This window comes from Phyllobates terribilis, unplaced genomic scaffold (genome assembly GCF_046119375.1).
Source record: "Phyllobates terribilis strain yellow unplaced genomic scaffold, ASM4611937v1 Scaffold_3__8_contigs__length_932513732, whole genome shotgun sequence".
NCBI classification, from domain to species: domain Eukaryota; kingdom Metazoa; phylum Chordata; class Amphibia; order Anura; family Dendrobatidae; genus Phyllobates; species Phyllobates terribilis.
The window spans coordinates 322,225,122-322,240,053 of record NW_027362763.1 but is presented as its reverse complement, the minus strand read 5'-3'; the positions used below and the strand labels follow the sequence as shown (position 1 = coordinate 322,240,053).

Below are 14,932 nucleotides of genomic sequence, written 5' to 3'. Positions count from 1 at the left end.
CCCACACACAGCTAGAAGCCCAATATTTTTTCAGAGGTAGATGCAGAAAAAAATATATTCAGTTTGCAACCTGATGGAGGTCAGTATAGATGGACTAATACAACAAGTCCCACACACAGCTAGAAGCCCAATATTTTTTCAGAGGTAGATGCAGAAAAAAATATATTCAGTTTGCAACCTGATATAGGTCTGTATAGATGGACTAATACAACAAGTCCCACACACAGCTAGAAGCCCAATATTTTTTCAGAGGTAGATGCAGAAAAAAATATATTCAGTTTGCAACCTGATGGAGGTCAGTATAGATGGACTAATACAACAAGTCCCACACACAGCTAGAAGCCCAATATTTTTTCAGAGGTAGATGCAGAAAAAAATATATTCAGTTTGCAACCTGATGGAGGTCTGTATAGATGGATTAATAGAACAAATCCCACACACAGCTAGAAGCCCAATATTTTTTCAGAGGTAGATGAAGAAAAAAATATATGCAGTTTGCAACCTGATGGAGGTCAGTATAGATGGACTAATACAACAAGTCCCACACACAGCTAGAAGCCCAATATTTTTTCAGAGCTAGATGCAGAAAAAAATTATATTCAATTTGCAACCTGATGGAGGTCAGTATAGATGGACTAATAGAATGATGCTATGCCCAAAAGATTTTACTTCACTAGGTGCAGTAAAAAAATTGGTATTCTATACACAGGTGGTATATCTTGCAACACAGATAGGCTACTCCACTGACTAACACACTCTGCAATAGGCCAAAAAGGATTAGCTTTGCTAGATTCAGCCAAATGCTGTGAAAAAAACTTGCACAGCACTGGCACAGACCTGCCTGGCAAAAACTGATAGGAACTGATGTAACCTAGTCCTGAAAAGGACTCCAATTACAATTAGTCTTTACTCCCACAATCTATCTATTTAAGAGCACAGACCTGCCTGATAAAAGTCGTAGGAAATGCTGTAACCTAGTCCTTAAAAGGACTGCAATCACAACTATTCCCTACTCCCAAGCTATCTGTAGATTTGTGCGAAAATTGGCTTGAAATTAACAAGGTATAGCGCACACAGCAACAGCGGTGCCGTCTAACACGCAGCTGCAGCAGTGAGAAAATGGTGGCGACGGGGAAAATGGCTTGGTCTTATAGGGCAAGGACATGTGACATACACTGCCAATGACACATGCCCTTGCTTGTGTGAAAAAAAGCACTTCGCTCCGTGTGTGCGCTGCTGATAGGCTGACAGATTGCACCTCCCCACTGTAAATGCGGGAAAGAGAAAAAAAAAATGGAGATCTTCATTGTACTGCAGAGATACATCCCCTGCCCCTCCCCCCACCCCGCTGTACACTCAAACTGCGTATTAACATTAATTTTCATCATTACTGAGAAAAAATCCAGTTATGATTTTGGTGCACGAACAGTTATCGAACATAACCTCGAACAGCCGAATTTTTCTCAAATTGTTCGTGTTCGCCGAACGGCTCGAACACCGCCCAAAACAGCTCGAATTTGAGATTGGCGAACAGTTCGAGTAGAACAACGCTCATCTCTAGTTATGATGCACTTTAAGGATTGGTGATTTGCATTGTTATGGGTTTATAAACTGATGTTTCTTACATCGTTTTTTATTCCTAATACATATTGGTATGATTATTTATAAACCCTTGTAATATGCAATACTTTGATGTTTAATATTCTACATGTATATGTTAATTGATGAGTATTGGACCTTGAATGGTGATTGGTTCTTTTTTGTAAACCACACTATATAAGGCCACCATGTTTGTAGGTATGTATACTTGATAAAGACTCTCTGGAGTCGAAACGTCGTAATACTATACATGGCTGAATACAAGGATTACTTGATTTAACTATCACCCTGGAAGTGGACGCTGTCTTTCTTCTCCTTTGCCTGAAATTTCCAAGTGGGTTCCTTGGTAATTGGACGTGCATCCCAATTGTGAGTGCTGCTGGTTATATTTCTTTTTTTGGACAGCCAGGTCATGTGTCTCCAGTGTGTTCGGGCTTTTGTTGTCCCTCTAGCAACAAATCCCTTGTCTTTCTGTTCAGGCACTTCTCAAGTGACTACACTGGCTGTTTATGTCCACTAGATGACAGCATCTGCCCATAAATGCTGTGTAGCCCCATTCTACTGCATTATCCAATTTCAAACTGTCCCATTGCTAATTTAATGCCACTTATAACTATATACTGTATCACAAGCATTTATTGATTTGTTTGGTACAAAATTACATGCATACTTTTTGTATTATTGGGATTCTGTCACCCCCAAAACTCAAATTTAACTCTTCAGACATCCACATCGGAGACTGAAACCCTATAAAATCACACTGTTACTGTAATTTGTTGCATAGAAAAAACAGTTTTATGAGATTTGAAGATTGTGAGTCCTAGAGGGCCGGGTCCTCTCTCCTCCTGTACCAGTCAGTTACTCGTTTTGTTCAACACTATTGCATTTGTTTTTGGTATATCTATAGATATATATATATATCTATATATATATCTATATATATATATATATATATATATGTCTATATATATATATATATATATATATATATATATCCCCTTTTTCACATGTAAAGCGCCATGGAATAAATGGCGCTATATTAAATAATAATAATGCTAATAATACCTGCTAACAGTCTCGCATCTTTCCAGTCTGTCCTTAACTCTGCTGCTCGACTAGTCCATCTCTCGCCTCGCTACGCCTCTGCAACCCCCTTTGCAAATCTCTTCACTGGCTCCCAATTGCCCAACATATCCAGCTCAAACTACTAACACTGACCTACAAAGCCATCCATAACCTTTCTCCTCCGTACATCTCTGAACTAATCTCCCGATATATTCCCTCACATAATCTCCGGTCCACTCAAGACCACCTCCTCTCCTCCACAATTTTTCGTTCCTCACTCAATCGCCTCCAAGAATATCCCCATCCTCTGGAATTCTGTGCCTCAACACAACCGATTATCTGCCACATCTGGATCCTTCAGACGGAACCTGAAAACCCATCTCTTCAAGAAAGCTTACAACCTGCAATGAACACGCTGCCGCCTCAACACCACCAGAGCTGCTGTTTTAAAAACACCAGACCTGCGCCTCACCACCACCAAAGCTGCTGCAACCCCCCACCTACTGTCTCTTTTCCCATTATCCAGTAGAATGTAAGCCCACAAGGGCAGGGCCCTCTTCCCTCTGTACCAGTCTATCATCGTTAGTTCATTTACTGAAAGTGATATCTGTATTGTGTATGTAACCCCTTCTTATGTACAGCACCATGGAATCAATGGCGCTGTATAAATAAATAATAATAATATGTAAATGAGGAGCTTTAGTACATCCATGACGTGGCCAAGTGCTTGGTGCACCATTTCTCCTCTTCAATTACCAACCTCCACTTGCCCCTTATGGTGCTTGACAGCACCTGCTTTGGAGCACAGTCTTATCCAAATCTCCAGTCTTGAAAATACTGCTACTGCAGAGGCTGACCGCGTGCACACACTGTCATTTTATGAAAGGACTAAATCCCAATGTGAATGTCTAAATAGTTTAGTTTACAGTTTTGGGGGGAGACAAAGTCCCCCTCCCTGACAAATTTTTATACCATACCTAACAAAGTTGCCATCTTCTCCAATCTTCTTATCTAAAGTTTTGTAGGCAAAGCCAATAACACGAAAGCCTTTCATTGTGTAAAACTGAAGTTCTTGCGCAAAGCCTTTTGGAACTAAATTAAAAAGAAGAAATTTAGATTTTAGTTTTAAAGACTAAATGTTCAAAATGTTCAATATTTTAGAATTTGTCTTTTTGTGCTTAAAATTCTTGTTCACAGAAGGTGCATATAGCTGTATTATTAGCTCTGAGTAGCATTGAGCTGTAATACAGCACTTACCATATACTGTAGACCTTCTAGTTCATACAGAAATATCAATAAGACTGTTTTCTTCTGTTATAGGAACCCTGCACATATGTCCAGCACTACATTGTAATCATCTCCTATATCAGCAATTTCTGCTCTATCTGATGGTGTTTTAAAAAGTAACCATCATTTTCATTTTTATTTCATAAATCAATAGTATGAATAGTTTTCACATAAAAAACTTTTTTAGTATAGAACATCAGAGAAATTTGCTTCTTTCACCTCCAGAATTGATCTTTCTCACTCAAATCATGGGGATAATCTGTAAAATCTGTATTCATTGAAGACAGATATTCCCAGTTCTGAGATAGGAAATGATGGTGCATTAAAAATTCTATTGGAGGGGAAAGAGATAGAGGCAGAAACAGACATTCTGCCTCAAGTTCACCTGTAATAAAAGTTACAGTGCCCCATACAACTTTATGAGCACAAATTGTCATCTCCTTTATATGTTATAGGAAATTCTGTATTCACCAAAGACAGATTTTACCAATTCACAGAATTTTGTGAATGAATGATCAGTCCAGGAGGAGAAAGAAGCAGATTTCTCTGTTAGGCTGTGTGCCCACGTAGCATTTTTCAAGCGTACATGCTGCAGAATTTCCGCAGCGTAAACGCTTGAAAAACGCATGTATATCCGCACCCCATGTTCCCCAATGGGATTCCGCAAGTTCTATGCACATGCTGCGGATTTTTCCGCAGCGTTTATGCCGCGTTCAAAAATCCGCAGCATGTCATTTAATTTTGCGTTTCCGCAAGCGGAATTGCCTTTGTCCAATGCATAAAAAACGCAAGGCAATTCCGCATGTGGAAAACGCGTGATAAACGTGCGAAAAATGCGCGATAAACGCGTGCGGAATTCCGCATGCGTTTTTCCGGGAGAGGACTTGCATTTATGCAGCAGAAATTTTCTGCTTCATAAATGCAACGTGGGCACATAGCCTTAAGATATATATATATTTTTTTTATTTTTATGTGTAAAAATAAAATGACCATTACTTTTAAGTAAAAAATCCTGTTTTGTATGCTCTGTTGAAGAGACAGTAGATGACAGCACATTGAATACCTATGGCTCCATAGTATGGTAAGTGTGCCACCGTGTTAGAGTTTCTGTACATCTTGCTCTGCTCATAGACAGAGAAAAAATGAACTACATTACCGCTTTCCTCTTTGCAAAACTTTATCACCATCTCGGGAGCTCCTTTCATAAACGCAACCCGCTTTTCCTCACCGACTTCTTGAGTGATTACAGACATTCTCTGCAGGCTAGAAGAAAATGGAAACTGGTGGACGATGGCAATTCCTTCAGCTGGTCCCTGGAGTGATAAATGTTAGATTAAAACCGACGTCAGTGACGTATTATTCAGCTGTTTTTCAAATGATGTTTCTTCAGTTGTTTTTAATCTCAATATTTGAATTATGTACTCATGTTTAGTGATGAGCGAGCATGCTCGCCACTGCTCGGTACTCTCCCGAGCATCTCAGTACTCGAGATGCTCGGAGCTCGCCGAGTACTTTCAAGATGCTCGGGCGGGAGTTCGGGTCCCCGTCCTGCATGTTTGGCGCTATTTAGAGCACCAATCATGCAGGGATTGTCTGCCACTCACTGTAATGTCACAGCCATGGTGGTTGTGGCATTATAGTGATTGCCCAAATCGATGGGAACAGTGCTCACAGTGAAACATGAAAAGCCGGCAATTCAGCAGCGGCATACACTGGTACCCGACAATTTAGAACAGAAAGAATAGAGCATCACACATAGATTAGATAGATAGAAACATGTCAGTCACATATATAATAAGTACAGTGACAGTGTTGATTACTGTACTTGTCATTTAGTGTTAAAATAAAGGATTTATTAAAAATAAATTGGCGTAGTCTCTAGCGAAGGTTAAGCAGACGGCTGGGGAAGATGTTTGAAGCCAGGGAAGGGGGTAATACCAACGGAGCTTCCCAGACTTCAAACATACACCAGCTGAATACCTAGCCTTTACTAGCTATTAAAATTGGGGACCCCACCAAAAAATTGACGTGGGGTCCCCCCTATTTTAATAGCTAGCAAAGGCTAAGCAGACAGCTAGGGGCTGATATTAATAGCCCAGGAAGGGTGCCATGAATATTGGCCCCCTCCCAGGCTAGAAACACCAGCCGTCAGCCGACCCAGAAATGGCGCATCCAATTCTGGCACTTAGCCTCGCTCTTTCCACTGCCCTATAGCGGTGGCAGTGGGGTAATAGGGTTGGGGTTGATGTCAGCTTATAATGCCAGCTGACATCAAGCCCAGGTTAGTAATGGAGAGGCGTCTATAAGACACCCCCATTACTAACCTCATAGTGAAAGTAAAAAAAAATACACAAACACCCCGAATAAAGTCGTTTCATTGAAATAAAGACACAATTCTTTAATGTTCTAAATTAAACTCTACTTACTGTCACGCCGATTCCAGCTGAAGCCAACGATCTCCTACAATAAAAGTAAAATAATAAACCAACCTCATCCTTACCTTTCCATGGTTCCCACGACGGCTCCAGCGCTGCTACATTGACATGACAGGCTGGATCGCAGCAGAATGCTGACATCCAGCTTGCCATGCCTCAGACACTGAGAAGCTCCTCAGTGAAGCTCCTCAGTGTCTGGCTGTGACGGCATCCAGATGAGCCGAGTTCATGTCCAATGAACTCAGCTCACCTCATGCACGTCACTGACAGCGTGGGAGAATTCTCCTGCGCATGCGGTGCCAGCAAATTATGTCACCGCTTGAGCAGGAGAATTCTCCCACGCTGGGAAGGCATTGAGATGGCAGGCTGGATGGTAGCAGAACTCTGCCATTTTAATAGCTAGTAAAGGCTAGGTATTCAGCTGGGGGCTGATATTAGTAGCTTGGGGTGACTGACATTTTTCTATCTATCTAATCTATGTGTGATGCTCTATTCTTTCTGTTCTAAATTGTCGGGTACCAATGTATGCCGCTGATGAATTGCCGGCTTTTTTAAAGAGACGGGTGAATGAAAATTCGAGGGCACTAGTGTGTTCCAAGTGCCCTGCTATGTTTTACATGCACCCTCCTATATACCCTGCCTGCCTGTCTGCCTATATATTCTGCCTGCCTGACGTTTAATTGAGCACTGTTCCCATCAATTTGGGCAATTTTTGACCTTCTGCAGACCGCCGGTGGGGGACCGCCAGAAAAATGCTCGAGTTTCCCATAGACTTACATTGGGCTTGTTGCTCGGGTCGAGCACCCGAGTATTCCAATGTGCTCAACCCGAGCTTCGAGCACCCGAGCATTTTAGTGCTCGCTCATCACTACTCATGTTAAAGGGAAACTTTTAAGTTATATAAAACCTTAAAAATTACATTTTTTAAGAATGTGGTTATGCCTTATTAGGGTTCAGAATGAACTGTAGCTCCCTGTTCTGGTTCCCTCTCTATGAGAGAATATAGAAAGAAGATCTGTTAGAGATGTCTGGCCAGATACATCCTCTACTGGCCATAATTATTTATGATGCTTACTGTTATAGCCCCATTAATTTACAGAAATTATCATCATTATACCTATTGGAGCTCACAATCTAAACTACTTTGGAAGAAACCAGAGCACCTAAAGGAAACTCAGGAAAACACATGGAGAACATACAAACTCCTTCAAGATGTTTTCCTTGGTGGCTTTCGAACCTTGGATCTCAGTGCTGCAAAACAACAGTGCTAACCACTGAGCCACTGTGCTGCACTAGATTGCTGGAGGTTATAGATACTAGACCAGTAATAATTAGCTGGTCACCATGTCAGCTATAAAAAAAATAAAGGGAGTCTTTACTACACAGCTCCTTTTAGTGATACCCCATTTGTTGAATTCAAGGCTAACAAAGGTCAGTCTCACATAGCAAAAACATTGAAAGGGGTCAATCACTCACAAGTTGTTCATGTATATGGCATTTACTACAAATGGCAAAATAACTACGATGACTAGGTTTTGGATAGTGCTAAATTTCTGCTTTGTATCTCAGTTGTATTGTCAATTGAAATATCAATAAATGTTACATGTTTGAAAAGATTAAGAATTGAGTCTCACCATACATCCTTCTTTTCCTGGCTTAACGATGAGGCTGGATGATGATATTTCATTATTCTCTGTATCAGATTGGGTCACTTCCTAAAAAGGGATCAACTGTATAAGGCAGAGCATGCTATATAAATTAAGAAAAACAGATCAACATATGACAGTTTACTGGAAGAAAAGTTTAGAGCCAGGCTCTGGCTCTCATAGACTTGCATTGAGAGCTTCTGACCGTTACCTGACTTCCGATCAGTCAGATGTTTCAGTCACACAATGGTGGATGACTGGAGTAGCGGCACCAACAGCTGAAGACAGTAGTGGGTAATTACATTACTGGCATCAGGGAACTTAGATTAGTAGCACCACTCCAGTGGTGAAATAAAAAAATAAAACTAAAGTGGTGCTTTAAAATATATTAATTTAAACACTACATTAAAATATCCTGATTTTTTATGGCCGTGCAGAGTGGTATATGTTCTTTATCTGAAAAACTACAGCTGATAGGGGAAAACAGGTGCATTTTGGAATCAGCAGGTCAAATATACCGAGAAACAGGTCTAATTTGAGGCACCAAAATATGTGTTGGTCATTCTTATGACTATTTGGCTTATTTTAGTTGCTATTGACAGTCAACAGAATATTATTCTTCATCTTACCCAGTGTGTAGCTTCAAACATCTTCAAATCCAGCGGATCACCTTGGATTGTTCCATCAATAGCAACTAATGAGTGGCAACTTGTCAAAGCTGCAAGTAATGGTCCCCAGGGCAAAGTGTTATCAGACACGAAACTGTGCACCTGCTGGAAACTGAAGAAGATGTGTTATTTGTCTTATGAAATGTCTATAATTGATGTATGTAAAGCATGAGTTTAACATAAACCACCAAAGTATGCAACTGTGTGACGCACATTTACAAATTGTATCCCATGGGGTGTAGGTTTTATATGGTTTTAAAAAAAAAGTTTACCCATACATATCTGTTTGCTATTTTTTGTACCCATTGGGTTTGTAACGGTGAATGGACTCATTCAGTGTATGCAGCCAGAGCATTTCCAAGTACGTACTATGAATGTAGTATTATTAAAATTGAATTATTGTTTTAACTAGCTTGAATCAAATATTACACTTAAAGATACTTTTAGAAAAATGTTACAATATTTCTATTATGAAAATCATACACTAAATTATAAAACAGTTTTAAAATATGCAATTTTGAGCGTGGAGACTTTATTTTTTTCCATGTTGAAATAAACCATAGGTAAATATGTTAGGGTATACAACAGCTGCAGGCTTAGGCTGAGAAGGGTTTGTATTGAATACACAACAGATGGCAATATGTTAATTGTTAGGATTTCTTAATACTGCACTATAAAATCTTTTTGATCTGTTTGTGTCAGTTCTCTCCTGTGATCCTGTATGTTGTTGTGATAAAGATAAATGTTGCTCTATGTCACAAGTAAAATTTCTGAGTGTTAATGATCTGTTAGTAGCTGAAATCTGCAACTAAATAGTCAGATGTTGCACCAAAAAAACTTTTTGGGCCATCACACTTCTTGTCTCCAATGACTACGTGACATTGTGTGCTGCATCCTATATGACACAGAAAGTCACTTTATCCCAGGCTTACAATTATATAGAACTAAACATGGTGAAAGAAATATGAAAATTATATTCTGGTGATGAAGCATACCAGTTTCCATGGGAAGGTAGAACACCCCATAAATCTAAACCATCTTCAGTCAAAGTTCCAGTCTATAATATAAAAAAATACAAAATCTTACTTGAAATCTTGTACATTTTACAATCACTTAATGTTTATTTTGTAGAAGAACAGATGTTTATGTGAATACAATGGCTTGAGAAAGTATTCTCCACTTGACTTTTTACTTATTTTGTTATATTACAACCTGTGTTTAAATATTTTTGTAATCCAATTTGTGTGCGATGCATCAGCACTAAATAGTCTGAAATGGTGAAGTGAGAAAAATATAGGCATAAATTCAATTTATGGGATCAAATAACTAAAAATTGGCATGTGCATATTGTATGTATTCACCATTGTGATGACACCATGTTTATTCTTAACTATGCCAGGCATATTATTCAGGAGGCCCAGGGACATGAACTATTGTTCATATGAGCCTGAATGATGACTCTTGTAGGTTGAACTGATGTTTGTTAATTTGTTGAATGCTTGCTGATCACATATTGTATCAGTCCTGGCAGCTTATTGTTCTGCTATCCTTGAGGGACAGAGGTGCAGATTAATTGAAGAATAAATATTTGTTAATTTGGTGAATGCCTGATGACTACTTATTGTATCAGTCCTTGCATTTTGTTGTTCTGAAAATATTGAAGGACAAAATATGCAGGTTAATTGAACACTCAAATAATGAGAGATTACCTCCTCCCACTTCACCCCATACCTGTGGAGATTGCCCTTAAGGACAGCTGTGAGACAGGCACCATGGCTCCAACTGGAGGAACACAGATTTGATCTACTGCCCATCAGTGAATCCAGGGAGCTGTTTGGAGGACCAAGGTTAGGACAATCAGGTCACCTGGCCACATATCTCAAGCATTCTAAGTTTGTCACTACCTCCTCTCTGCTACTGGTTGGGGTAGTTGGCCCTGGAAGCCGCAAAGATGTAGATGTTTGAGTTCCTGGCTAGCCAGCGGAAGGGTGAAACTCTGTTATATGCACCATCTTATGTACTTGCTGGGACAGTACTGTATGTTATTGTCTGTTGGTGGTTCAAACAATTGCCTTCATAAGTCACATACTTAGTGAAAGGAATTCCACCTGTGTGCAATCTAAGTGTCTAAGTGAAAGGCCACACAGGCTGCAACACAATTAAGAAAGGGGCACCACTAACCAAACAACTTGACGAAGGCCAAGGAGATCTTCAAACAAGTCAGGGACAAAGTTGTTGAGAAGTACAAGTCAGGGTTGGGTTATAAAAAAATTATCCCAATCGCTGATGATCACCTGGAGCACTATCAAATCCATTATCATCAAAAGGAAAGAACATGGTACCACAACAATCCTGCCAAGAGAGGGCCATCCACCAAAATTCTCAGCCCAGGCAAAAAGGGCATTGATCAGAGAGGCAGCACAGAGACCAAATGTAACCCTGGAGGAGCTGCAGAGTTCCTAAGCAGAGACTAGAGTATGTGTCCATGCGACCACAATAAGCCGTACACTCCATGGAGGTGGTCTTTATGGAAGAATGGGCAAAAAAAAGCCTTTACTTAAACACAAAAATTGTAAGGCTCGTTTATGAGTTTGCTAAAAGAGTTCAGGGAGACTCCACAAATGTATAGAGGAAGGTGCTGTGGTCAGAAAAGACCAAAATTGAGCTATTTGGCCACCAAAGTAAACACTATGTCTGGCTCCAAACCAACACAGCTCATCACTACAAGAACTCCATCCCCACAGTGAAACATGGTGGTTGCAGCATCATGCTGTGGGGATGTTTTACGGCAACAGTGACCGGGGTAATGGTCCAAGTCGAGGGGAAAATGGATGGATCATGCAAAATACAGGGATATTCTTGAGAAAAACCTGTTTTAGTCTGTCACTGATTTGAGACTGGGACAGAGGTTCACCTTCCATCAAAACAATGACCCAAAGCATACTGCTAAAGCAACACTCAAGTTGTTTAAGGGGAAACTTGTAAATGTTTTAGAGTGGCCTAGTCAAAGCCCAGAACTTAATTAAATTGAGAATCTGTGGTCAGACTTTAAAATTGCTGTTCACCAGAGGAAACCATCTAACTTGAAGGAGCTGGAACAGTTTTGAGGAATGGGCATAATTCCCAGTGGCAAGATGTGGAAAGCTCAGAGACTTATTCCAAGCAACTTGCAGCTGTAATTGCCACAAAAGGAGACTTTACAAAACACTGACTTTAGGATGGTGAATAGTAGTGATGAGCGAGCATGCTTTCTACTGCTCGGTGCTCGCCCTAGCATCTCACTGCTCGAGATGCTCGGCGCTCGCCGAGTATTTCCGGGTTGCTTGGGTGGGAACTCGGGTCCCCTCCCTGCATGTTTGGCGCTATTTAGAGAGCCAATGAACATGCAGGGATTGCCTGCCATGCACTGTAATGCCGTAGCCATGTTGGTTGTCGGCATTACAGTGATTGGCTGACCGCACAGCGTCATCAGGTCTATATCAGACCTGGCGCCGCCATGCTCGTCACAGTCACTCCGGATCAGACAGTGTAGGGAGAGCTGCTGCTGTGTCAGGGAGAGATTTGATCATGTATTAGGTAGTGTAGGGAGAAAAAACGTACATTACACATATCCATCTTAACAAACAGTCCTTCTGAGGACTAATCCATCTGCAGAGATATCAGGCAGGCAGGTTGTATAGGCAGGCGGTGTATATAGCAGACTGAAGTGCAAATAGCACAATAGGCTCCATTACAATTCTGCCTTCTGCTGCTGTTAGATATTTCTATACAAAGGCCCAGGTCTCAGGGGCCAGGAAAACTTTTCTTTGGATCTTAATCCTCATTATTTGCTTAAAAAGCAATCCAGAGAACACCATTTTTTCTGCGCCATTTGCTTGTTGGCACTGCAGAATACAGCCAGGTCCTTTTCATATTGGAGCGCTAGAAATACAGCTACTTAAAACTGTGTTTTCTCCATCACACGGATCACATATACATTGTCAGAAAATACTGCCATTTCTGGCCTCCATTAAAAATTTCCTTTAGTGTGTCATTAATAGTGTTGAGCCACCCCCGTAGTGTTCGGGTTCGGTTCGGTTCGTCGAACACCGGGATGTTCGAGGAACTGTTCGTCGAACTGTTCGTCGAACACCTTAGAACACCGTCGAACACCGTTAAAACCAATGGCAGGCAAACAAAAACACATAGAAACACATAGAAAACACCTGGAAAGGTGTCCAAAAGCTGACAAACTGCTCAGAAGACACTCTCTTTAAAAAAGCCGGCCGTCAAATTCAGCAGCGGCATACACCGGTACCCGACAATTTAGACAAGAAGGAATAGAGCATCACACATAGATTAGATAGATAGAAACATGTCAGTCACACATATAAGAAGCACAGTGACAGTGTTGGTTACTGCACTTGTCATTTAGTGTAAAGGATTTATTAAAAAAAATATTAGTGTTTTCATGCACCGTCTCTTTAAAAAAGCCGGCCGGCAATTCAGCATCTGTACCCGACAATTTAGAACAGAAAGAATAGAGCTTCACACATAGATTAGATAGATAGAAACATGTCAGTCACATATATAATAAGTACAGTGATAGTGTTGCTTACTATACTTGTCATTTAGTGTAAAGGATTTATTTAAAAATATAATAGTGTTTTCATGCACTGTCTCTTTAAAAAAGCCGGCCGGCAATTCAGCAGCGGTACCCGACAATTTAGAACAGAAAGATAGAGCATCACACATAGATTAGATAGATAGAAACATGTCAGTCACATATATATGAAGTACAGTGATAGTGTTGGTTACTGTACTTGTCATTTAGTATTAAAATAAAGGATTTATTATTAAAAAAATTGGCGTGGGGTTCCCCTTAATTTTAGGCTCTAGCGGAGGTTAAGCAGACAGCTGGGGCAGATGTTTGAAGCTTGGGAAGGGGGTAATACCCACGGAGCTTCCCAGACTACTAATATCAGCCCCCAGCTGAATACATAGCCTTTACTAGCTATTAAAATGGGGGACCCCCCAAAAAAAATGACGTGGGGTCCCCCCTAATTTAATAGCTAGCAAAGGCTAGGCAGACAGCTGGGGGCTGATATTAATAGCCCAGGAAGGGAGCCATGAATATTGGCCCCCTCCCAGGCTAGAAACACCAGCCGTCAGCCGCCCCAGAAATGGCGCATTCATAGGATGCGCCAATTCTGGCACTTAGCCTCGCTCTTCCACGCTGCCCTGGTGCGGTGGCAGGGGGTAATAGGGTTGGGGTTGATGTCAGCTTATAATGCCAGCTGACATCAAGCCCAGGTTAGTAATGGAGAGGCGTCTATAAGACACCCCCATTACTAACCCCATAGTCAAAGTTAAAAAAAACACAAACACCCAGAATAAAGTCCTTTAATTGAAATAAAGACACAATCCTTTATTGTTCTAAATTAAACCATACTTACCATCACGCCCATTCCAGCTGAAGCCAACGATCTCCTGCAATAAAAGAAAAATAATAAAGCAACATCATCCTTACCTTTCCATGGTTCCCACGACAGCTTCAGCTCTGCTACATCGAGATGACAGGCTGGACCGCAGCAGAACGCTGCCATCCAGCCTGTCATCCCGCAGACACTGAGAAGCGCAGGCTTGCTTGCGCTGCTCAGCGTCTCTCTGTGACGACATCCAGATGAGCCGAGTTCATGTCCAATGAACTCGGCTCACCTCATGCACGTCACTGACAGCGTGGGAAAATTCTCACGCTGAAGCGCTGATTGCAGGAGAATTTTCCCACGCTGTCAGTGACGTGCAGGAGGTGAGCTGAGTTCATTGGACATGAGCTCACCTCATGCACATCACTGACAGCGTGGGAGAATTCTCCTGCACTCAGCACTTCAGCGTGAGAATTTTCCCACGCTGTCAGTGACGTGCATGAGGTGAGCCGAGTTCATTGGACATGACCTCGGCTCATCTGGATGCCGTCACAGCGAGACAGTGAGGAGCGCAAGCATGCCTGCGCTTCTCAGTGTCTGCGGGATGACAGACTGGATGGCAGCGTTCTGCTGCGGTCCAGCCAGTCATCTCGATGTAGCAGAGCTGAAGCTGTCGTGGGAACCATGGAAAGGTAAGGATGAGGTTGGTTTATTATTTTTCTTTTATTGCAGGAGATCGTTGGCTTCAGCTGGAATGGGTGTGATGGTAAGTATGGTTTAATTTAGAACAATAAAGAATTGTGTCTTTATTTCAATTAAAGGACTTT

At 41.2% G+C, this 14,932-nt stretch overlaps 1 protein-coding gene across 1 annotated transcript in view; it reads right to left on the bottom strand.

Annotated features, from left to right (window-relative positions):
* The window catches only part of LOC141259320 (probable cation-transporting ATPase 13A4), a 101,806-nt gene that overhangs the window by 40,438 nt on the left and 46,436 nt on the right, over positions 1 to 14,932 (bottom strand). Inside the window, exons 13-17 of the mRNA XM_073675075.1 lie at positions 9,696 to 9,757; positions 8,662 to 8,812; positions 8,021 to 8,101; positions 5,108 to 5,264; positions 3,642 to 3,756 (exon numbers count right to left, since the gene is read on the bottom strand). Coding sequence (XP_073531176.1) covers positions 3,642 to 3,756; positions 5,108 to 5,264; positions 8,021 to 8,101; positions 8,662 to 8,812; positions 9,696 to 9,757 — 566 coding nt within the window. The remainder of the gene's footprint in view (positions 1 to 3,641; positions 3,757 to 5,107; positions 5,265 to 8,020; positions 8,102 to 8,661; positions 8,813 to 9,695; positions 9,758 to 14,932) is intronic.